General features: G+C 32.7%; 1 protein-coding gene across 4 annotated transcripts; it reads left to right on the top strand.

Moving 5' to 3' along the window:
* The first annotated feature begins 525 nt into the window (after positions 1-525).
* On the top strand, positions 526-9,826 carry LOC107953162 (transcription factor E2FB). Of its 4 annotated transcripts, XR_001699104.2 has the most exons (17): positions 672-1,154; positions 5,274-5,463; positions 5,653-5,709; positions 5,877-5,962; positions 6,036-6,124; positions 6,213-6,267; positions 6,874-6,926; positions 7,012-7,062; positions 7,152-7,200; positions 7,329-7,394; positions 7,519-7,595; positions 7,750-7,975; positions 8,210-8,276; positions 8,360-8,486; positions 8,570-8,655; positions 9,076-9,221; positions 9,331-9,826. XR_001699104.2 is itself a non-coding variant. In XM_016888402.2 (15 exons), the coding sequence occupies exons 1-15, from the start codon at positions 951-953 to the stop codon at positions 8,577-8,579; spliced, it is 1,407 nt and encodes a 468-aa protein (XP_016743891.1). In that variant the 5' UTR covers positions 526-950; the 3' UTR covers positions 8,580-8,932. The 4 variants fall into 4 exon arrangements, 2 of the variants coding, with proteins under 2 accessions (XP_016743891.1, XP_040973685.1); XR_001699103.2 differs by having other exon boundaries at positions 9,076-9,826; XM_016888402.2 differs by lacking the exons at positions 9,076-9,221; positions 9,331-9,826 and having other exon boundaries at positions 526-1,154; positions 8,570-8,932.
* Positions 9,827-15,664: the final 5,838 nt, after the last annotated feature.

Genomic DNA, 15,664 nt, shown 5'->3' with positions numbered 1-15,664 from the left:
AACCTTAACTTGATTAAAAAATCATCACATGCTTTTTTATTTAAAAATATATTTTAAGGAAGCATGTTACATTATAAAGTTTATTTTAGAAATTAAAAAATTAATTTTGATTTAAATGTTTGTAAATAAAAGAATTAAAAAAGGCCAAATTCCAGCCCAATGTAAAAAATGGAAACCAAACAATGCCCTAATGAAGTGGCGCGTAATCGTGGGAAATGACAGATAGGGTTTCCTGTCCCTGTTTGGTTGGTGAGAGTTTATGCGCGCCAAACAATCGCCACTTTATTGCTCTTAACAAAAGGCGCGAATCGCCGATTCGAACCTCTTTTTTTTTTATTGAAGGGAGTTATTATACCTACGCATTTTTCCACCTAATCGGACGGCTCCAAAAGCTTGACCCTTTTTTCTTACTCTTTTTTTCCTCTGATAATGTTACTGTTAGAAAATTTCAGTGTAAAGAAATTAGATAAAAATGGAAAAAAAACAATAATTATAAATGGAAATTTTGTCATTTCTTAAATTGGCGGGAGTTCTAGAAAAACAACTTAACACACACAAACATATATATATTGATTTTTTATATATCAATTTATTATTTTCTTTATAATTTAAATTATTAAATAAAATTAATTATAAGGGCTTTCTTTTAAGTCTACATATCCGATCGAGAATTCCCTCCCTCCAATTTTTCAGTATATATAAATATTTCTCGTATTCGGCTTACTTTCTCTCTCCCGCTTTTTTTCATTTTCCTTCTTCCCAAACAGTAGATCTAAAAAAAAAACCCTTCCATTATCTTTACCTTCCCTCCTTATCTTTCCTTCAAACAAACCCCAAGAAAATCCAAACCATTTTCCTTTTTAATTTAGTAATTCCTTCAAAGAAACCCAAGAAAATCCAAATCTTTTTTTTTTCTTTTAAATTTTAAATTTAATTGTAAGTTTTATGTGATGTCGGATTCTCAAACTCCGGAGCAGTTAAAACAACCCATGCAGCAACAGCAGCAGCAAAATTGGCAGCCTCTAAAACGTCAGCTACCTTTCTCTACGAAGCCGCCGTTTATGGCTTCTGGAGGCGACTATCACCGCTTTGCTTCAACTGAGCCTCGCCGCGTCGCCGATCATGAAGCTGAAGCCATCGTCGTTAAGTCTCCCGTAAGTTCTTTTTCCCTCCTTCTATTCAGGCCTGTTAATTGCAGATTTTTGTTGTTGTTGTTGTTGATCATGAGATTTAGTTCAGATCTGATTTGATTTTGACTTGGTGGTTGAATTTTATGAATTTTGGTTCGTTGTTGCTGCAGAAAAGATTGCTTTTGGACTTTATTTTGGTTTAGAGTTTGATAGTGGTTTTGTGTGGATTTTATAGTTGAGAATTTTGGCGGTTTTTGGTGAAATTTGTTTAGTATTGGGTTAATTATTGCCCTAATTTGGTATTTGGTTTGATTTGAATTAATAGGGTTTTATTAATCCAGAAAAGGAAGACAAAAATCAGGAAATTTACTAAAGAATCCTATAATAAGAACATGGCTTAAAAAAGTGAACCTGAAAAACAAATCAAAAGAGTAAACCAGGCCATATTAAAAAGAAGAAGAGCAAAACAAGCTAGACACCAGCTTCTAATCTAAAGCTAGGGAAGGCAATGGGGCAGGGCGTGAGCATACATAGCCAAATCCACTACTACACCATAGCTGGCATGCTTTGCCCACCACCTGCCCTGTTTCATTGTAACCTTGAAAATCATTACCATTTCCATGTATATTGGATGCATTCATTCCTTCCCATTATTTCTAATATTTTCAATCTTTCTAAAGTCAAGTAAACATTTAAACATAAAACATGTGTTTTTGTATGACACATTTTTACATTATTGTCCTTTTAATAGTTTTATACATACAAGAGTAAATTTTCATCTAGTGGAGCGGGATGGGGCAAGCAATTATCATAACCACTCTATACTCATTGTCCAAAAAAAATCAACTCCACTCTGCCCTGCCCTGCCCTACATTTACTTTTCAAAAGAAAACAGAAAATCCGTTTTGAATCCTTTAGACGGTTTGAGTTTTGCCATCCCTATTTAAAGCGGATGTTCAAGTCAAAGCCCTGGCTTATTCAGAGGGTTTTGTTATTAGAATTATGATTGATTATCTTCAGGCTTCTGCTTATGGTCATGATGTTTGCCATAGTAGAATTAATCGCAACATGTGTCAAGCTAACTGTTCTAAATGTCTAATTTGTGCAGTATGTTATGCAACCCAGTTTAAGTAGAAGCTGGAGAAGGCTTGCCCCTTTGGCAAGTGGCAGCCCACTTTAACTTTTGATTATTTCATTTGTCTTTTTTTATTAATGCATCTGCAATACTAATCAGGGTGATTTGTTTAAATAATAGAAATTTTGATTCAATATTAAGCTTTTCAAGTTTGACTTTGATAGTTGTGCTTTATCTTCTTTTAAGTTTACTAACATGTTTTGAGCAGTAGTTTTTACAATTAGTGTTTCAAATGTTCGGGGGAGATGCTGACATTAAAGTTCTTGACACTTATGAGAAAAGTAACGAGGGTGCATGGCTGAAATGTCAATATTGAAATGTCAATATTGATTGGAAGTATCAAGAAGGAGAATAACTTTCCACAACTGAACTTAAGGCAGGATTGGGATAAATCAATAATAGCAGAGTACTCTTATCATGATGAATGATTTTGATGGTTCCGGAAAATAAGCTCTTCTATCTAAACGTATGGAGTAGAAACATTGTAAATATTGTGAACAGAAAAAGCTTATCTTTTGCGTGCCACTTTCGCCACTCAAATCATGTACTTTGTTTGAGGTTGATTTTAGGAATAAAACCTCCTTGTTTGATGGTTACATCCTTGCAGGAAAGTTATAGGAGTATAGAGGCTTTTTTGGCTGTGGTTTTCAGGAAAGAAAAAAGTTCCAATTTATGAATGTCTTTGGACAGGATCCATAATAGGCAGGATGAAAATTATCCAAGTAGAGAAGTAAGCTGGACAAAGATGTCTGTCATTTTCATTGCAATCAAGTCCTTGCTAATTGCTTGTTCTGAACGGTTAATTGGTTATGAATGATGAATAGCTGGTATATAATTAGAACACAAATAAACTTCAATTCTTCTGGAGCACGCAATGATAATCACAATGCTGAAACTCATTTCAAGTTATTTACAGGTAATAAGAATGTGGCCATTTAATAGATGGGTGGGGTTTTTTGGATGTTTTCTGGAGGTGATTCAGTAACATTTGTGATTTCCACTTGAGGTAGCAAGATAAATAGTTATCAATGATACCAATTTTGGGGTGCTAAGTCTTGTTAAGTGAATTTTCCTGCATTGGTTTTGTAGGAAAGCTTTATAAGAAAAAAAATAGGCTTTAGTATTTCTTAGTGGTGTGATAGCTTTTGATGCATTCCTTTAGGTCTTTTACTTGTTTTGCTTCTTGACATCAGAAAGCAGTTTGTAAACATCTATCCATTAAAAGTAAGACCTGCTTAGTCATTATTTCCTTAAATGCATTCTGCTGCGGATTTTGTTTGGTCATATTGTACTGTCTCATAGCATGCTGATGGTAAGAAAAACCTATCCAAATTCAGGGATGGTGCTTCTCTGTTTAGTTGAAGTTTGGCAGACCTATTGAAGCTGTTTTTTTTTTGATGGGATCTGCAAAGATGGATCATGCTACAAGATTGATTCAGTGAGAGTACTCTTTGTTTACAGACAAAAGATCATGGTTGAAGCGAGTTATATGAGTCACTTACCTCTAACACTTTGATCTTGCTTACTTTCTAGAATTATTACTTATCATAACCTTATAAAAGGGATGAGCGCTTTGATTATGCTTACTTTCAAGAGTTATTACTTAATAACTTTATGAAGGGATGAACATTTCAATCTTGCTTGCTTTCAAGAATTATTATGTCGTATCCTTATAAAGGGATGAACTTTTGCTTGTTCTCTTGTAAACTGTTTCACTGTATTTGCAAGGAGTGTTTTACTTGAATAATTTGTCTAATATTTAATCAAAACACTGAGAGTAATGGTAAGTTCAGACATGGTGGAATTATTGTTACTACATGCATCATATATTTAATTATATGTTCACCGATATTTAATTTAGTGCCTCTCAAGTGTCTGTTGATTTCTTTTTGTAATTTTCAATAGTGGCTGCGAAGATGCCGAAAAGAGTTATAAGTGTGCAGACTTGGATTAATTTCATGAAGTGAAACCATCATATGTTGCTTGGAAATTTTTTTTCACATAAAGAATAATCTGGAGAGACATAGTCCTCAATTGGCTAAGCTAAATGTTAGAGACTTTGAGGCTTCTTTAGTTTTAAGAATCAAGATCACCCATTTGTTGTCTGAATGGTAAAACTTTATGTAGAAAGCTACAAGAAATAAAAAGGTCTTGAGAAATTTTTGATGAAAGCGTGAGCTTCACCAATGTCTTTGAGATTTTGTTGACAGTCAAAACCATTCTTTAGACTTGACCAGGGTTGGAAATTCCAGTTAAATTTTGAAGGAAACTTGGATAGAAAAAAGATAGGATGTTTTAAGCTAATTAAATGAGTGTCTTTTTGAGGATGTTTGATGGAGATTGTCTTTAAGAAAGTATAGATCAACAAGATTCGATGGAAAAAAATGTCAAATAAATTATTTTTCCTTTAGTTGATAAATTGAAAAGACAACAAAGGTTGTGCAATTAATTTTCATCCTTGGTGCTCCTTGAGAGGCACTGATTTTTGTTTCTAGTTGGTGATGCCCTTGCAGTTTGGATGATTGCTATAGGTTCAGTTGTTGCTGCTGTTTTTGTTATGAACAAATTAGTCATCATGGCATTAGGTAGAATTTAGGTGGTTGCTGTTTCACATGAAAATGCTATGATTTTGTGACCCATTGATCTTAACTTATCAATTGGATAAAAAAAAGGCCTACTCTACATGGTTCAAAGACATTCTTTTTCTCTTGTTCACTTTTCCTCTCTTTTATGGAGAAATCCTTTTAATTTTCTAATTTGATAACATCAATCATGGAAGAAAAAAAAAAAAGGTCAGCGAGTGCAAATGCCCTGGATATCTTTGTAGGTGCATGGTTCAGCTTCTTGTAAATACATATTGTCTATATTTTCCACCCAACTTTATAATCCAATATGATACTTTTTCTTGAATGGAGCCTACTGCTTCTTTCCTCTTGGTTCATTTTGTGCCTAAAATTATAATTGCCCCATGATTCTAATTGCTATTTGAAAAAAAAATCGTATATCAGTTAAAGAGGAAGAGTGACCTAGCAGATCGAGAAGTTGAGTCTAGTGAGTGGGCACTGCCTCCAGGATGTACTGAATTGGGTAGCAGTCCCCTCCAGACACCTGTATCAGGAAAAGGAGGAAAGGCTCAGAAAACATCAAGGCTAACGAAAAACAGTAAATCTGGTCCTCAAACTCCTGCTTCAAATCTCGGTGAGTAGTATTACTTGCAAGGTATACAGCTAAGATAATGTCTGTGATTCTTCTTTGTACCTTTTCAATAACCAGTTGTTGTAGATCCACAAGCTTTACTTGCTAAACCCTTGTATTTTTTGGCTAGTTCTACTTGATCTAAAGGAATAAAAGTTTATATAGATAATGAGAACTTTTCAAATTTTGCAGGTTCCCCTGGCAATAATCTCACCCCTGCAGGTCCATGTCGCTATGATAGCTCCTTAGGTAGTTTTCCATCTTTTTGTCTCTTATGTATTCTGTTTGGTGTTTCATTCCAAATGATGCTAAAAGAAGTTAATTGGCTAAATTATTGTTGCCAATGTTTCACACTGTCTAAGAAATTGAGTGAGTGAACAGTAAGACTGACTCAATGTTCTTTAAATTTAATTCAGGGCTTTTGACAAAGAAGTTCATCAATTTGATTAAACAAGCTGAAGATGGTATTCTTGATCTAAATAAGGCTGCTGATACTCTGGAGGTAACTGTTTCATTATTTGTTCAAATAATCAGGTCTTACAGTTCCATTTCTTGATGGTTTTCTGTTCCTACAGGTGCAAAAGAGGAGGATATATGACATAACCAATGTTCTTGAAGGAATTGGTCTCATTGAAAAGAAACTCAAGAACAGAATTCAGTGGAAGTATGACCTATATCTCATTTTCTCTGAACTTTGTTGGCACGGATCTCTTTCCTAGTTAAGAAAACACTCGATCTTTTAATTATTACAGGGGGCTTGATGTCTCAAGGCCAGGGGAGGTCGACGATAATGTTGCTACTTTACAGGTATTATTCATGAAAATGTAGACAAATTCTTACTTGACATGCAGATTCTTAGATGATTTAGGTTTCAGCTGTAAGGTTTGTTATATTTTCTTTGCTTTTACTTAAATTAGTTCAATCTTAGCGTCTTTCTTCTCTGGAGTCATGCGCATGAACTAGTTCTCTTTTACTGCTCTTTGGTTGCTTCGTTGCTCCTTTTATCTAATGACACATGTCTTCTATTTGTCTCAAATTATCAAAGTGCTTTTTGGTTGAAAAGATAATATCAATCGTTTGAAATCAATTCACTATGTAACTGTAGGTCCATTAATGCCTCAACCTGCTGGATTAGGCTTCTTGGAATGTTGTTTCCAGCTTTTATTTCAAACACTGACTTCTGTCAAAAGCCATGAGTTCTTTATCGCCATTTCTCATTAGCAGTTTTCTACCTTTCTGTTTGTTTTTCTTGGCCTCTAAATTTAGCTTGACAGTTAGCACTAGCCTGTTCTAGTGCAAATGATAAAGCTTTTGTTGGTTGTCTTCATGAATTATTATCACTATCAAACACTTTTCTTTTTATCATCATCTAAGTTTATAATGGGAACTTCTTCATGGCAACCCTTATTTCAGGCAGAGGTTGAGAATCTTTCTATTGAGGAGCGCAGATTAGATGAAAAAATAAGGTTAAGCTGCTATGGTCTCTGCTGTTGTATCTCTGTTAATTGGTTTTGTTCTCTGGATTGTTGCTGAGGTTCCTATATTGTACAGAGAAATGCAAGAAAGATTGAGGGATCTCAGTGAAGATGAAAACAATCAAAAGTAAATCTTTATTTACCCACTCAAGATATTATTACTTTTCACAACTTTAGTTGAGCAGCTTAACACATTTCACCTTTTTCCCATCTCAGGTGGCTTTTTGTGACTGAGGACGATATCAAGAGCTTACCCTGTTTCCAGGTTTGCTAATCGATAAAGTATTATACTATATGTTTGAGCTGCTAGTTTGTCGGGTCACCTGGCATTGTAATGCTAGGGGACGCATTCTACTTTCAGCTGTTAACTATATGTTCTATTGCCTTGTTTAGAATGAAACACTGATAGCTATAAAAGCTCCACATGGAACCACTTTGGAAGTCCCAGATCCCGATGAGGTATTGTCAAAGGCTTTTTCTTTTCTGACCAAGAACTCTCAAAAGGCTTGAAAAATCAACTTATTTTATTTTATTTTATGTTTTTATGTTCCATCGTATTTGTAACTTTGTCTTTTTATAGCAGGCTGTTGACTACTCACAAAGGAGATATAGGATTGTCCTCAGAAGTTCAATGGGCCCTATAGATGTCTACCTTGTCAGGTACCGCTGATTCTTGCTGGTTAAAAGTTGGTATCCTTGCATGTAATTTTAATTTTTTATTATGGCATGGCAAAACCTTGTGCTAAGGACACATATCTATCTGTTATTCAAAGTGGTCAACTTCCTGGTGATTCCTGTCTCTCTGATATTTTAGTCAATTTGAGGAGAAATTTGAAGAGATACAAGGTGGAGATCCGCCTCCAAATTTTCCATCAACTTCAGGCTTGAATGAGAACTCAGCAACAGCGATGGTAACAGAAGAGAGCAGTGGGAAGGAGATTGAAATGCAGGGCCATGATGCTAATAGAATGTGCTCAGATCTTAGTGCTTCACAGGACTTTGTGAGTGGGATCATGAAGATAGTTCCCTCAGAGGTTGATGTAAGTTCAACTCTTTTACCATATCAATAGTGCTGCTCTGAGAAAGTAAAAAGCTTTCATATGACAAACATATTGTCTGTGGATATTAAATGTTCAAGAGGTTTTTGCTTTCGGGTATCATATTCCTGCATTTCTTTTAGGAATAACCATTTCAAAATACTCGCATGATGTTCTAATTCTTATGCCTCTTTAGTAAATCAATAATTACTACTTATTTTCTGATTTCTTTTGCAGAGTGATGCTGATTATTGGCTTTTATCGGATCCTGGTGTTAGCATCACTGATATGTGGCGGACTGAACGTATCCTCTATTGAGATGTGCTCAAATTAACGTTTATTTTATCTTGCTTAATATTTTGCATTCCATGACTCTTTTGACTGTAGCTGGGGTTGACTGGAATGAGTTTGATACACTTCATGAGGACTTTGGCATGGCTACTGTTAGCGCACCAGGTCCCCAAACGCCTCCTCCATCAAATGCAACTGAAGTGCCTTCTAATTCCACAGGAAGGTAAAAAGGCATATTTGCATGTGTGAAACTGAAGATTACTTGGCCTGTTCTTTTTTGTTTAGAACATTTTTCATTCTTTGCAGGCTGCCTTAAAGGTTGGCTACCAGATGTTTCCTCGGAAGTTCTGAGGAACTAAAGAAAAGGAAGTTGGTAGCTCAATCAATGTACAGTAAGTAATACCAATGATCCAAAGTGATCTTGTAGCATATAAGGTCATATTTTCATCCGAGTTAATCGCTGTATATTACCATCTCATTTGCTTTCATTGCATCAACTAGAACGTGTTATTAGATTGACTGGCATAGGGTCATATAGACATCATGTGATGGCAAACAAATGATCTGATGTACCTTGTTTTTTACTGTATTGAGAAATTCTTTTTGATGAAATAAAGATGCTTGTGACTTGCATGCCATGTTCAGTGTACGGCATGGCAGTTTTCAGAAGTTTTGGAGCTACAAGAAAAACTGTAATCTCTATAGGAAACACAAAAAATGTACTTGCAAACTAGATATTAAACAGGGCATTGAATATACAAGTAGCCGCAGATTTTGCTTGTCTTTTTTAACCTTCTTCCCTGTCTAACTAGCAACAACGGGAGTGAGAGCCACAGTCGGAGGAAACCTTATATGAGATGCAGCTTTGTGTGCAGCATATGCCAATGCAAAGGTCCCCACTTTCTCTCCGCTCACATCGGTTGAGATTCCCACCTGGAAATTGAAAGTCCGTCGAATGGTTAGTCCCCAAAACCCTTCATCAAAAGTTATGAACTCAAGGGAAATCTGTGACCCATGTGTATATTGGGTTTTCTTTATTGGTCTCTTTTGGTTTTTACCTTTTGAAGCAAAGCTTGAACATCAATGCCTGCACTAATTAGTGCATAACAAAGGGAGGAGATCAAAGAAAGAGTAATAGAGGTTGCCAGGTAGGCTCCTCCATATTTGGCAAGCAGCTCCTTGGACTTCTATTTCTTCTTCCTTGGACCTGAATATCTTGGGATGTTTCACAAAAACGTAAATGAAATCATAGGCGCAGAGTTAGCTTCTCATCATTTCCAAAGGGTCAAAAGTAGTAGAGAAACTCACGAACTGCATGCATTACAAAATACCATATGTTTCCTTTTAATTCCTTAGTCCATAAACTTCCAAATATTGTTTTGTAACCATTAACCAGGCCATGCTACCAATGTAAAGGCTTAAAGAAGATGAATCATAAACTAATTAAGGAAAGAGAATTAAGTACGTTACATAGCCCAGCTTCAAGACCAAACTTTGTAACATCGAAGGTGTTTCAGTTTCTTGTGTATTTTAATTGATAGCTTTGATTGTGAAGGTTTTAAACCTAGGTTTGATGGAAGTTTGAGTGGAAGCAAAGTAGGAAAGCTTTTGTGTATTGAAGAAAGAAGTAGAATTGCTGTAGCCATTGTTGTTTACCTGACCATAAATTATCTCTCCATCCAAACAAAAAAGTTGTGTTACTTTTAGGACTTTTAATTTTTTTATTTAAAGTAGTAAGGAGACAAAAAAAAAAAAAAGGAAAAAAAAGAAGAAGAAGTAATTTACGTAATTAATTGAATTTTTTGGATTAATTTTATAAAAAAGCCTCAATATGATACGAAGTTACTTGTCTCTACCTCCGTTCTTTATTTCTAAGGCAAATGCTGTTTAAAATGGAATTCATTAACGATACTTTTATGAGGTAATATCAAATTTCCTTATTAAGGCTTATTATTTCTTTTATGTATGGCTAGTGGAAAAACAATCATATATAAGGGTTAATAGATGATAACCCTTATCATAAATCTCTTAAATTTGAAAAACTAAGTAGATGAACACATGCAATTATTAGAATTACAATTCTGTATAAATATATATATTCAATCCATAATTTTAATATTTCTTCTTTTAAATTAAATTTAAAGTTAATATTTAACTTAAAAAATTATATCTTTCTTTTAAATATTTATTTTTTTTAATATTTTACTATATTTCATATAAGACATTTGTTAAACCCTGATTTTACTTATGAAATATAAAAATTTCACTAAAAAGTGCATCAAACAGTGTCATTTAAATTCATTTAAAATTTTAATTTAGTTATAATCATTTGCTATCCAAATAGTGTTCAATATACATCTATTATAAAAAAGAAAAATTATTTAGTACATCGTCAATAGAATTTTTAAAATTTTACAAGCAAGTTGAGGGTTTCACAAATATAATATAAGTGTAGTAAAAAAAGAAAAAGAGTTAATTATATAAATAAATGTGACTCTTATTTGAATCATTAAATATTTAAGTTCATTTTGACTTCACTTTTTTACTTTTTGTACTATATTTATATTATCACTTTGGCATCCGTACAAGTTCTTTATGAGTTTGGATTTTATACTGTCATTTTGTATATTTTGTTACATCATCTATGTTTTCTGTTAAAAAAATTATCCTATACAATTAAACATTTCTCATGTATAACACAATTAATGTGGATTGGAGTAACAGGTATATAAAATGATAACACAAGTGTGAATATGATAAAAAAATTGTGCAACTATCAATTTTTTTTTGAATTCAGGAGTTCTTTTTAAATTTTAATAAAATTAATAAATATTTATATTGTAATAAAAATAATAGACATCTACAAATAATAAACTTTATATCAGTTTACAAATCTCGGTAATTTCAAATTTACATTAACATTAAAAAGAATAAACTTTATATTAGTTGGAATTAATTTATATGTTAATAAAGAATTTATTTTACAAATTTTATTTGTTCTTAAAATATACAATTATAAGCCTTTACTTATTGGTAAAGCTAAAACAATTTGTGTAAATTCTCTAAAATTATTTTGATTCAAGTCTAGTTGTTTAATATTTTAGAGTAAGAGGCATGAGTCCAACAACAAATACTAGTAAATTAATATGAGAAGAATAAACAAAATACATACATATACTGTATCTAAATAGGATAAGTACATATCTATATTCCATTAAAAAAAATTATAAAGACCTACAACCACTATCTATTTAAGTAATGTCGGGCCACGTGATTAATTATGCTTCTTTCTTTTTAACCATAGTTACTAATACATTGCATTTCAAGCAAATTTTTGTTGAAATTTAGACATATATTATTAGGACATATCTTGAAATTTTTTTTTTACCATAAAATATATATGGTAGTTTATTATTGGCTAAATTTTTTAATAGATATAATATTTTGGTGTAAATTTGATAATGAAAAAATACCACTTGTGATAATAAAAATCAACTTAGTAAAAAAGGTAATTTAAGTACTAAGATGAAAAAAATAATATAATTTAAGTATTAATTTATGGATTAAGTTTTTGCAAAAATTTCAAATATATTTTTTCAATATAATACCTATAATTACTCACAACTCTTAGGATAAATATATTTTAGAGGACTTAAATTTAAGTTTTTCTTATATTGATAATAATACAGATAAGTTGAACTCATAATTCATTATACCAGTTCATCAACTTCGTAATATATGCCAACAAACTATTGGTAAAAATAGAAAGAAAAAAAGGAAACAGGGTAATACATAATATTGCTATCTTAGCTCAAGGGATCGGATGCTTTCAGATAATTGTCCTGGAAGCTGCTGAAGAAACAGAGATAAAACAAGAAGAGGAACATGAATTTATAGTAGCAAACATGTCGATGAAAGCTCCCACTATAAACCCATGGTTCTTCTTTCTATTCATCTTCAAGTACCATGCCAATAACTCCTCTAGATGTTTCTGTTCCTTGAGTTCACATGCCTCCACTATCTCTTCCATTGAAACTCGAAAATCCATGTATGGATCCACTGTTTCCATGGCCAATGCCACACAACCCTTGAATGGGAACCTGGCTGCCTCTAGAATGGAACCAGTGTCACCCGGTTCGAAGAACAGCCTGTTGGACCGCAGTGCCTCGATAGCCATATCCAACAGTTCTTCAGAATCTTTGGGCACTGTGAAACAATGTCTTGACTGAGACCAAGAGCAATCCAAGGCAGAAATAAACTTGGCAGTGCTGTCTGATAAAACAGAAGTGGAATGCTTCAACCTTTTAGGCTTGTTTATGAATGGAATGGCTTTCAAGTTACAGAAAAGCGACAGTTTCCATGACATCCCTTTGGTTCTCGATTTGTTGCAGATGGAAGGAAATTTCATCTTCATCACTTCTCACATTGCTCAGTACTTAGCTTTGGTCTCTTTTTTATTTATTTATACGAGAGTGCGAGTTAAACGCAGCATTGATAGTGTCTGCAGATTAAAGAGTAAGGTGAAAAGCAGACAATAGTTCGTTGGGAGCTTTCATGTGAACGACATTATTATTGGTTTAACTTCATCATAAAAGTTTCAATGTCTTGTTTGGTCTAATAAAAATTGACAGCTTTAATGTTGAGGAACATGAAATACAGCTATTTGAGATAATCAAGACGTTTGGGTTGAGGATTGGTTGAAATATAGCTTCCAAGTCCAATTTGTTGGTACATGTTAAGTAGAGAAGTGACCAATTAGTTTGGCTTCCCTGTAGCAGTTTCAGTTGATAGGACATAGACATCCTTTTCGGTGCCATTTCATCACCATTCAGTGACGGTACATTCGTCACTATTACTATTGTTTCTTTTTCTTTTTTTTTTACTAAAATTTCTAAATGAAACTAAATGTGAGACCCTTGTCTACGGGTTATAGATTTCGATAAAGAAATTTAAATTTAAACTATTTAATTATATTTTTAATAGTTTATAATGTATGAATACTTAAAAAGAGACTAAATTAAGTTAAATTTGAATTATAAATAGAATTTTTTAAAATTGGATCACAGCTCAATATAACTCATGGATAATACGACTTGAGGATAAAGTTAGAAGTTTATTCCTTTTAAAAAATATATTTTATTTAAAGTTTTAGTTTTAAAATTGACTTGTTTAAATTTATATTATTATAAAATTATTGATAATAGAATTAACTAGTTTTTTAAAGAATATTTTTAGTGTTTTTGATAAAGTAATAAAGATGGCAATAGAATAAGGAAGGATGTTTTTTGCCCACCTTAATTCCCTTTTTATACATCCTATTGATTCGTCTTGAACTTGATTTCTAGAAAATCTTAATACCCAAACTTCACCTAAAAAATAAAAATTTTCTAACTTTCATTCACGTGACCCAAAATATTAAATAGTATATATATATATTAATTTTCACAAAAGTAAATAAATTATATTCACTCTGAAAGTCATACAAAAACCGTAAGCAAAGCCTTCATATATAGACGTTCTTAGTGCTAGTGTGATAAAGAATTAAACTTCCACAATTTTGGTCCAATATGCCATCTTATTTAAAGAATGGAATAAAATAGAGATCCTATTCAATTAAGCTTTTTGATCTCCTGTCTCAAGTACGAAAAGTCATTACATTGTGTTGGAAAAATTGTAATTTATATGAATTTGAGGCATATTCTCAATAGGTAAAGGTAAAGAGTTGAATCATAAAATTATGGTTTCATATTCTACTCCATGAAACCTTTATAACTATATATCATATGCTCAAAATAGTTGAGTGATGAATGAGAAATTGATACTTAAAGTAAGCTACTTGGAAATATTTGTTGAGGAAAAGAAAAGTTTAGATCCCACATTAGTTAAATAACAAGTGTGAGATGTGTATATATATGTGAACCCACTTAAAAGATATTTGAATAACTAAGCTTGGAATCTTGCTTTGTGCACAAAAAGGTGTGAGTCCAAACCCCGTTGAGGTTGATTAAATAATTAAATTTATTAACGGGGGGAATAAATTTTGCGTCAGGAATTATTTGCTCAATCTCACTCTCTCATAACGAGATTATTTTCTCTCCAAAATTCTTCTCTTTTTCTCTCCATATTTTCCAACGTTCAGTGATAGAAAAAGGTATCGTTTGTTCGTTGATCACTGCAAAGGTGTTATTGCTTTTGTTATCGTGTTGTTGTATCCTGGGAGACATTCGACCAACATTTCTCCAAGTACCGTAGGAGCGACCGAATCTGTCTTAAGGAAACTATGTAAAACATACCTCAACATCTAGTAAAACTCGTTTCTTCTTTTTGATTTCTGCTTTTTGTTATGTTATTTATCGATTTTTCATATCCAATAATTTAAATATAAATTATTCAATTTATTTTATTATATATATTTGTTTATTTATATTTATATTTTCACTAACGTGTTTTGTTCAACAATTAGTTCACTTAGATTTGTCCTTACTTGATTGAAATTCCCTTACAAAGACTCTAAAACGTAGACATTGAAATGAAATCAAAATATGATAATAAAAAAAAATAGGGAAATTGCAACTAGCTCAATTGTTGCAACAGGCAATTACAATTTGAGCTAAGCTTTCATTAGTGAAAGTCTTAGTGGGAAGTTAAATCTTTATAATTGTAAGACTGAGGAATGAGAGTGAGGTTACACTTAAACCATTTCTTTTCCTGTTCAGATTATAGTAGATTACTTTCTAGGTAAGGCCCCACAAACTAAGATTGGATCTAAGCTGTGTAACCAAATGGACGTGTTCTCTATTTTATATTTCCAATATTTAGTTGTTTTTTAGTTGCAACTCAAATAAAAATTGAACTAGCAACTCGACCCTTACATTTGGTATCATAGCTAGACACCAAAGAAATTTGGTGAAGATCCTTCTATTGATTTGTTGAGACATGGAAAGTAGTTCAATTTCCAAGCCACCTATGCACCTATACTCAATGGGTCAAATAATGGCTATTAGAAAGCATGTATGAAGGTGTTTATCAAGTTGATAGACGAGAAAACATGTAGAGTGTTCTTACAATATGAGAACCGTCAATTGTTGTTATTAATGCTTCCAAAATTTGAGACAATGTGGACTATAAAAGAGACTAAAATAACTAGTTATAATTCTAAGGCCCTAAATTTCATATTCAACGGTGTGGATCCCCATGAATTAAAGAGAACCTCAAAGTTACTACAGCTCATAAAGCTTGGGCGATTCTTGAAACAACATATGGGGGGACTATTATTGTGAAATAATGCAAGTTTTAGATGTTAACAACCAAGTTCGAGAATCTGAGAATGTTAGAAGAATAAACTTTGTTTCATTTGTATGCTAAGTTATGTGATATCTTTAACCAAGCTTTTGCTTTTGG

Source organism: Gossypium hirsutum, chromosome A07 (assembly GCF_007990345.1).
Source record: "Gossypium hirsutum isolate 1008001.06 chromosome A07, Gossypium_hirsutum_v2.1, whole genome shotgun sequence".
Classification (NCBI taxonomy): domain Eukaryota; kingdom Viridiplantae; phylum Streptophyta; class Magnoliopsida; order Malvales; family Malvaceae; genus Gossypium; species Gossypium hirsutum.
This window is presented reverse-complemented; position numbering and strand designations above follow the sequence as displayed.

What these genes read in the sequence shown, in the direction of transcription:
- LOC107953162 (XM_016888402.2), top strand. Translation starts at nt 951, where the DNA reads ATGTCGGATTCTCAAACTCCGGAGCAGTTAAAACAACCCATGCAGCAA. An exon ending in AGGCTGCTGATACTCTGGAG is followed by an intron (nt 5,963 to 6,035) that starts GTAACTGTTTCA and finishes CTGTTCCTACAG; the next exon opens with GTGCAAAAGAGGAGGATATA. An exon ending in ATAATGTTGCTACTTTACAG is followed by an intron (nt 6,268 to 6,873) that starts GTATTATTCATG and finishes CCCTTATTTCAG; the next exon opens with GCAGAGGTTGAGAATCTTTC.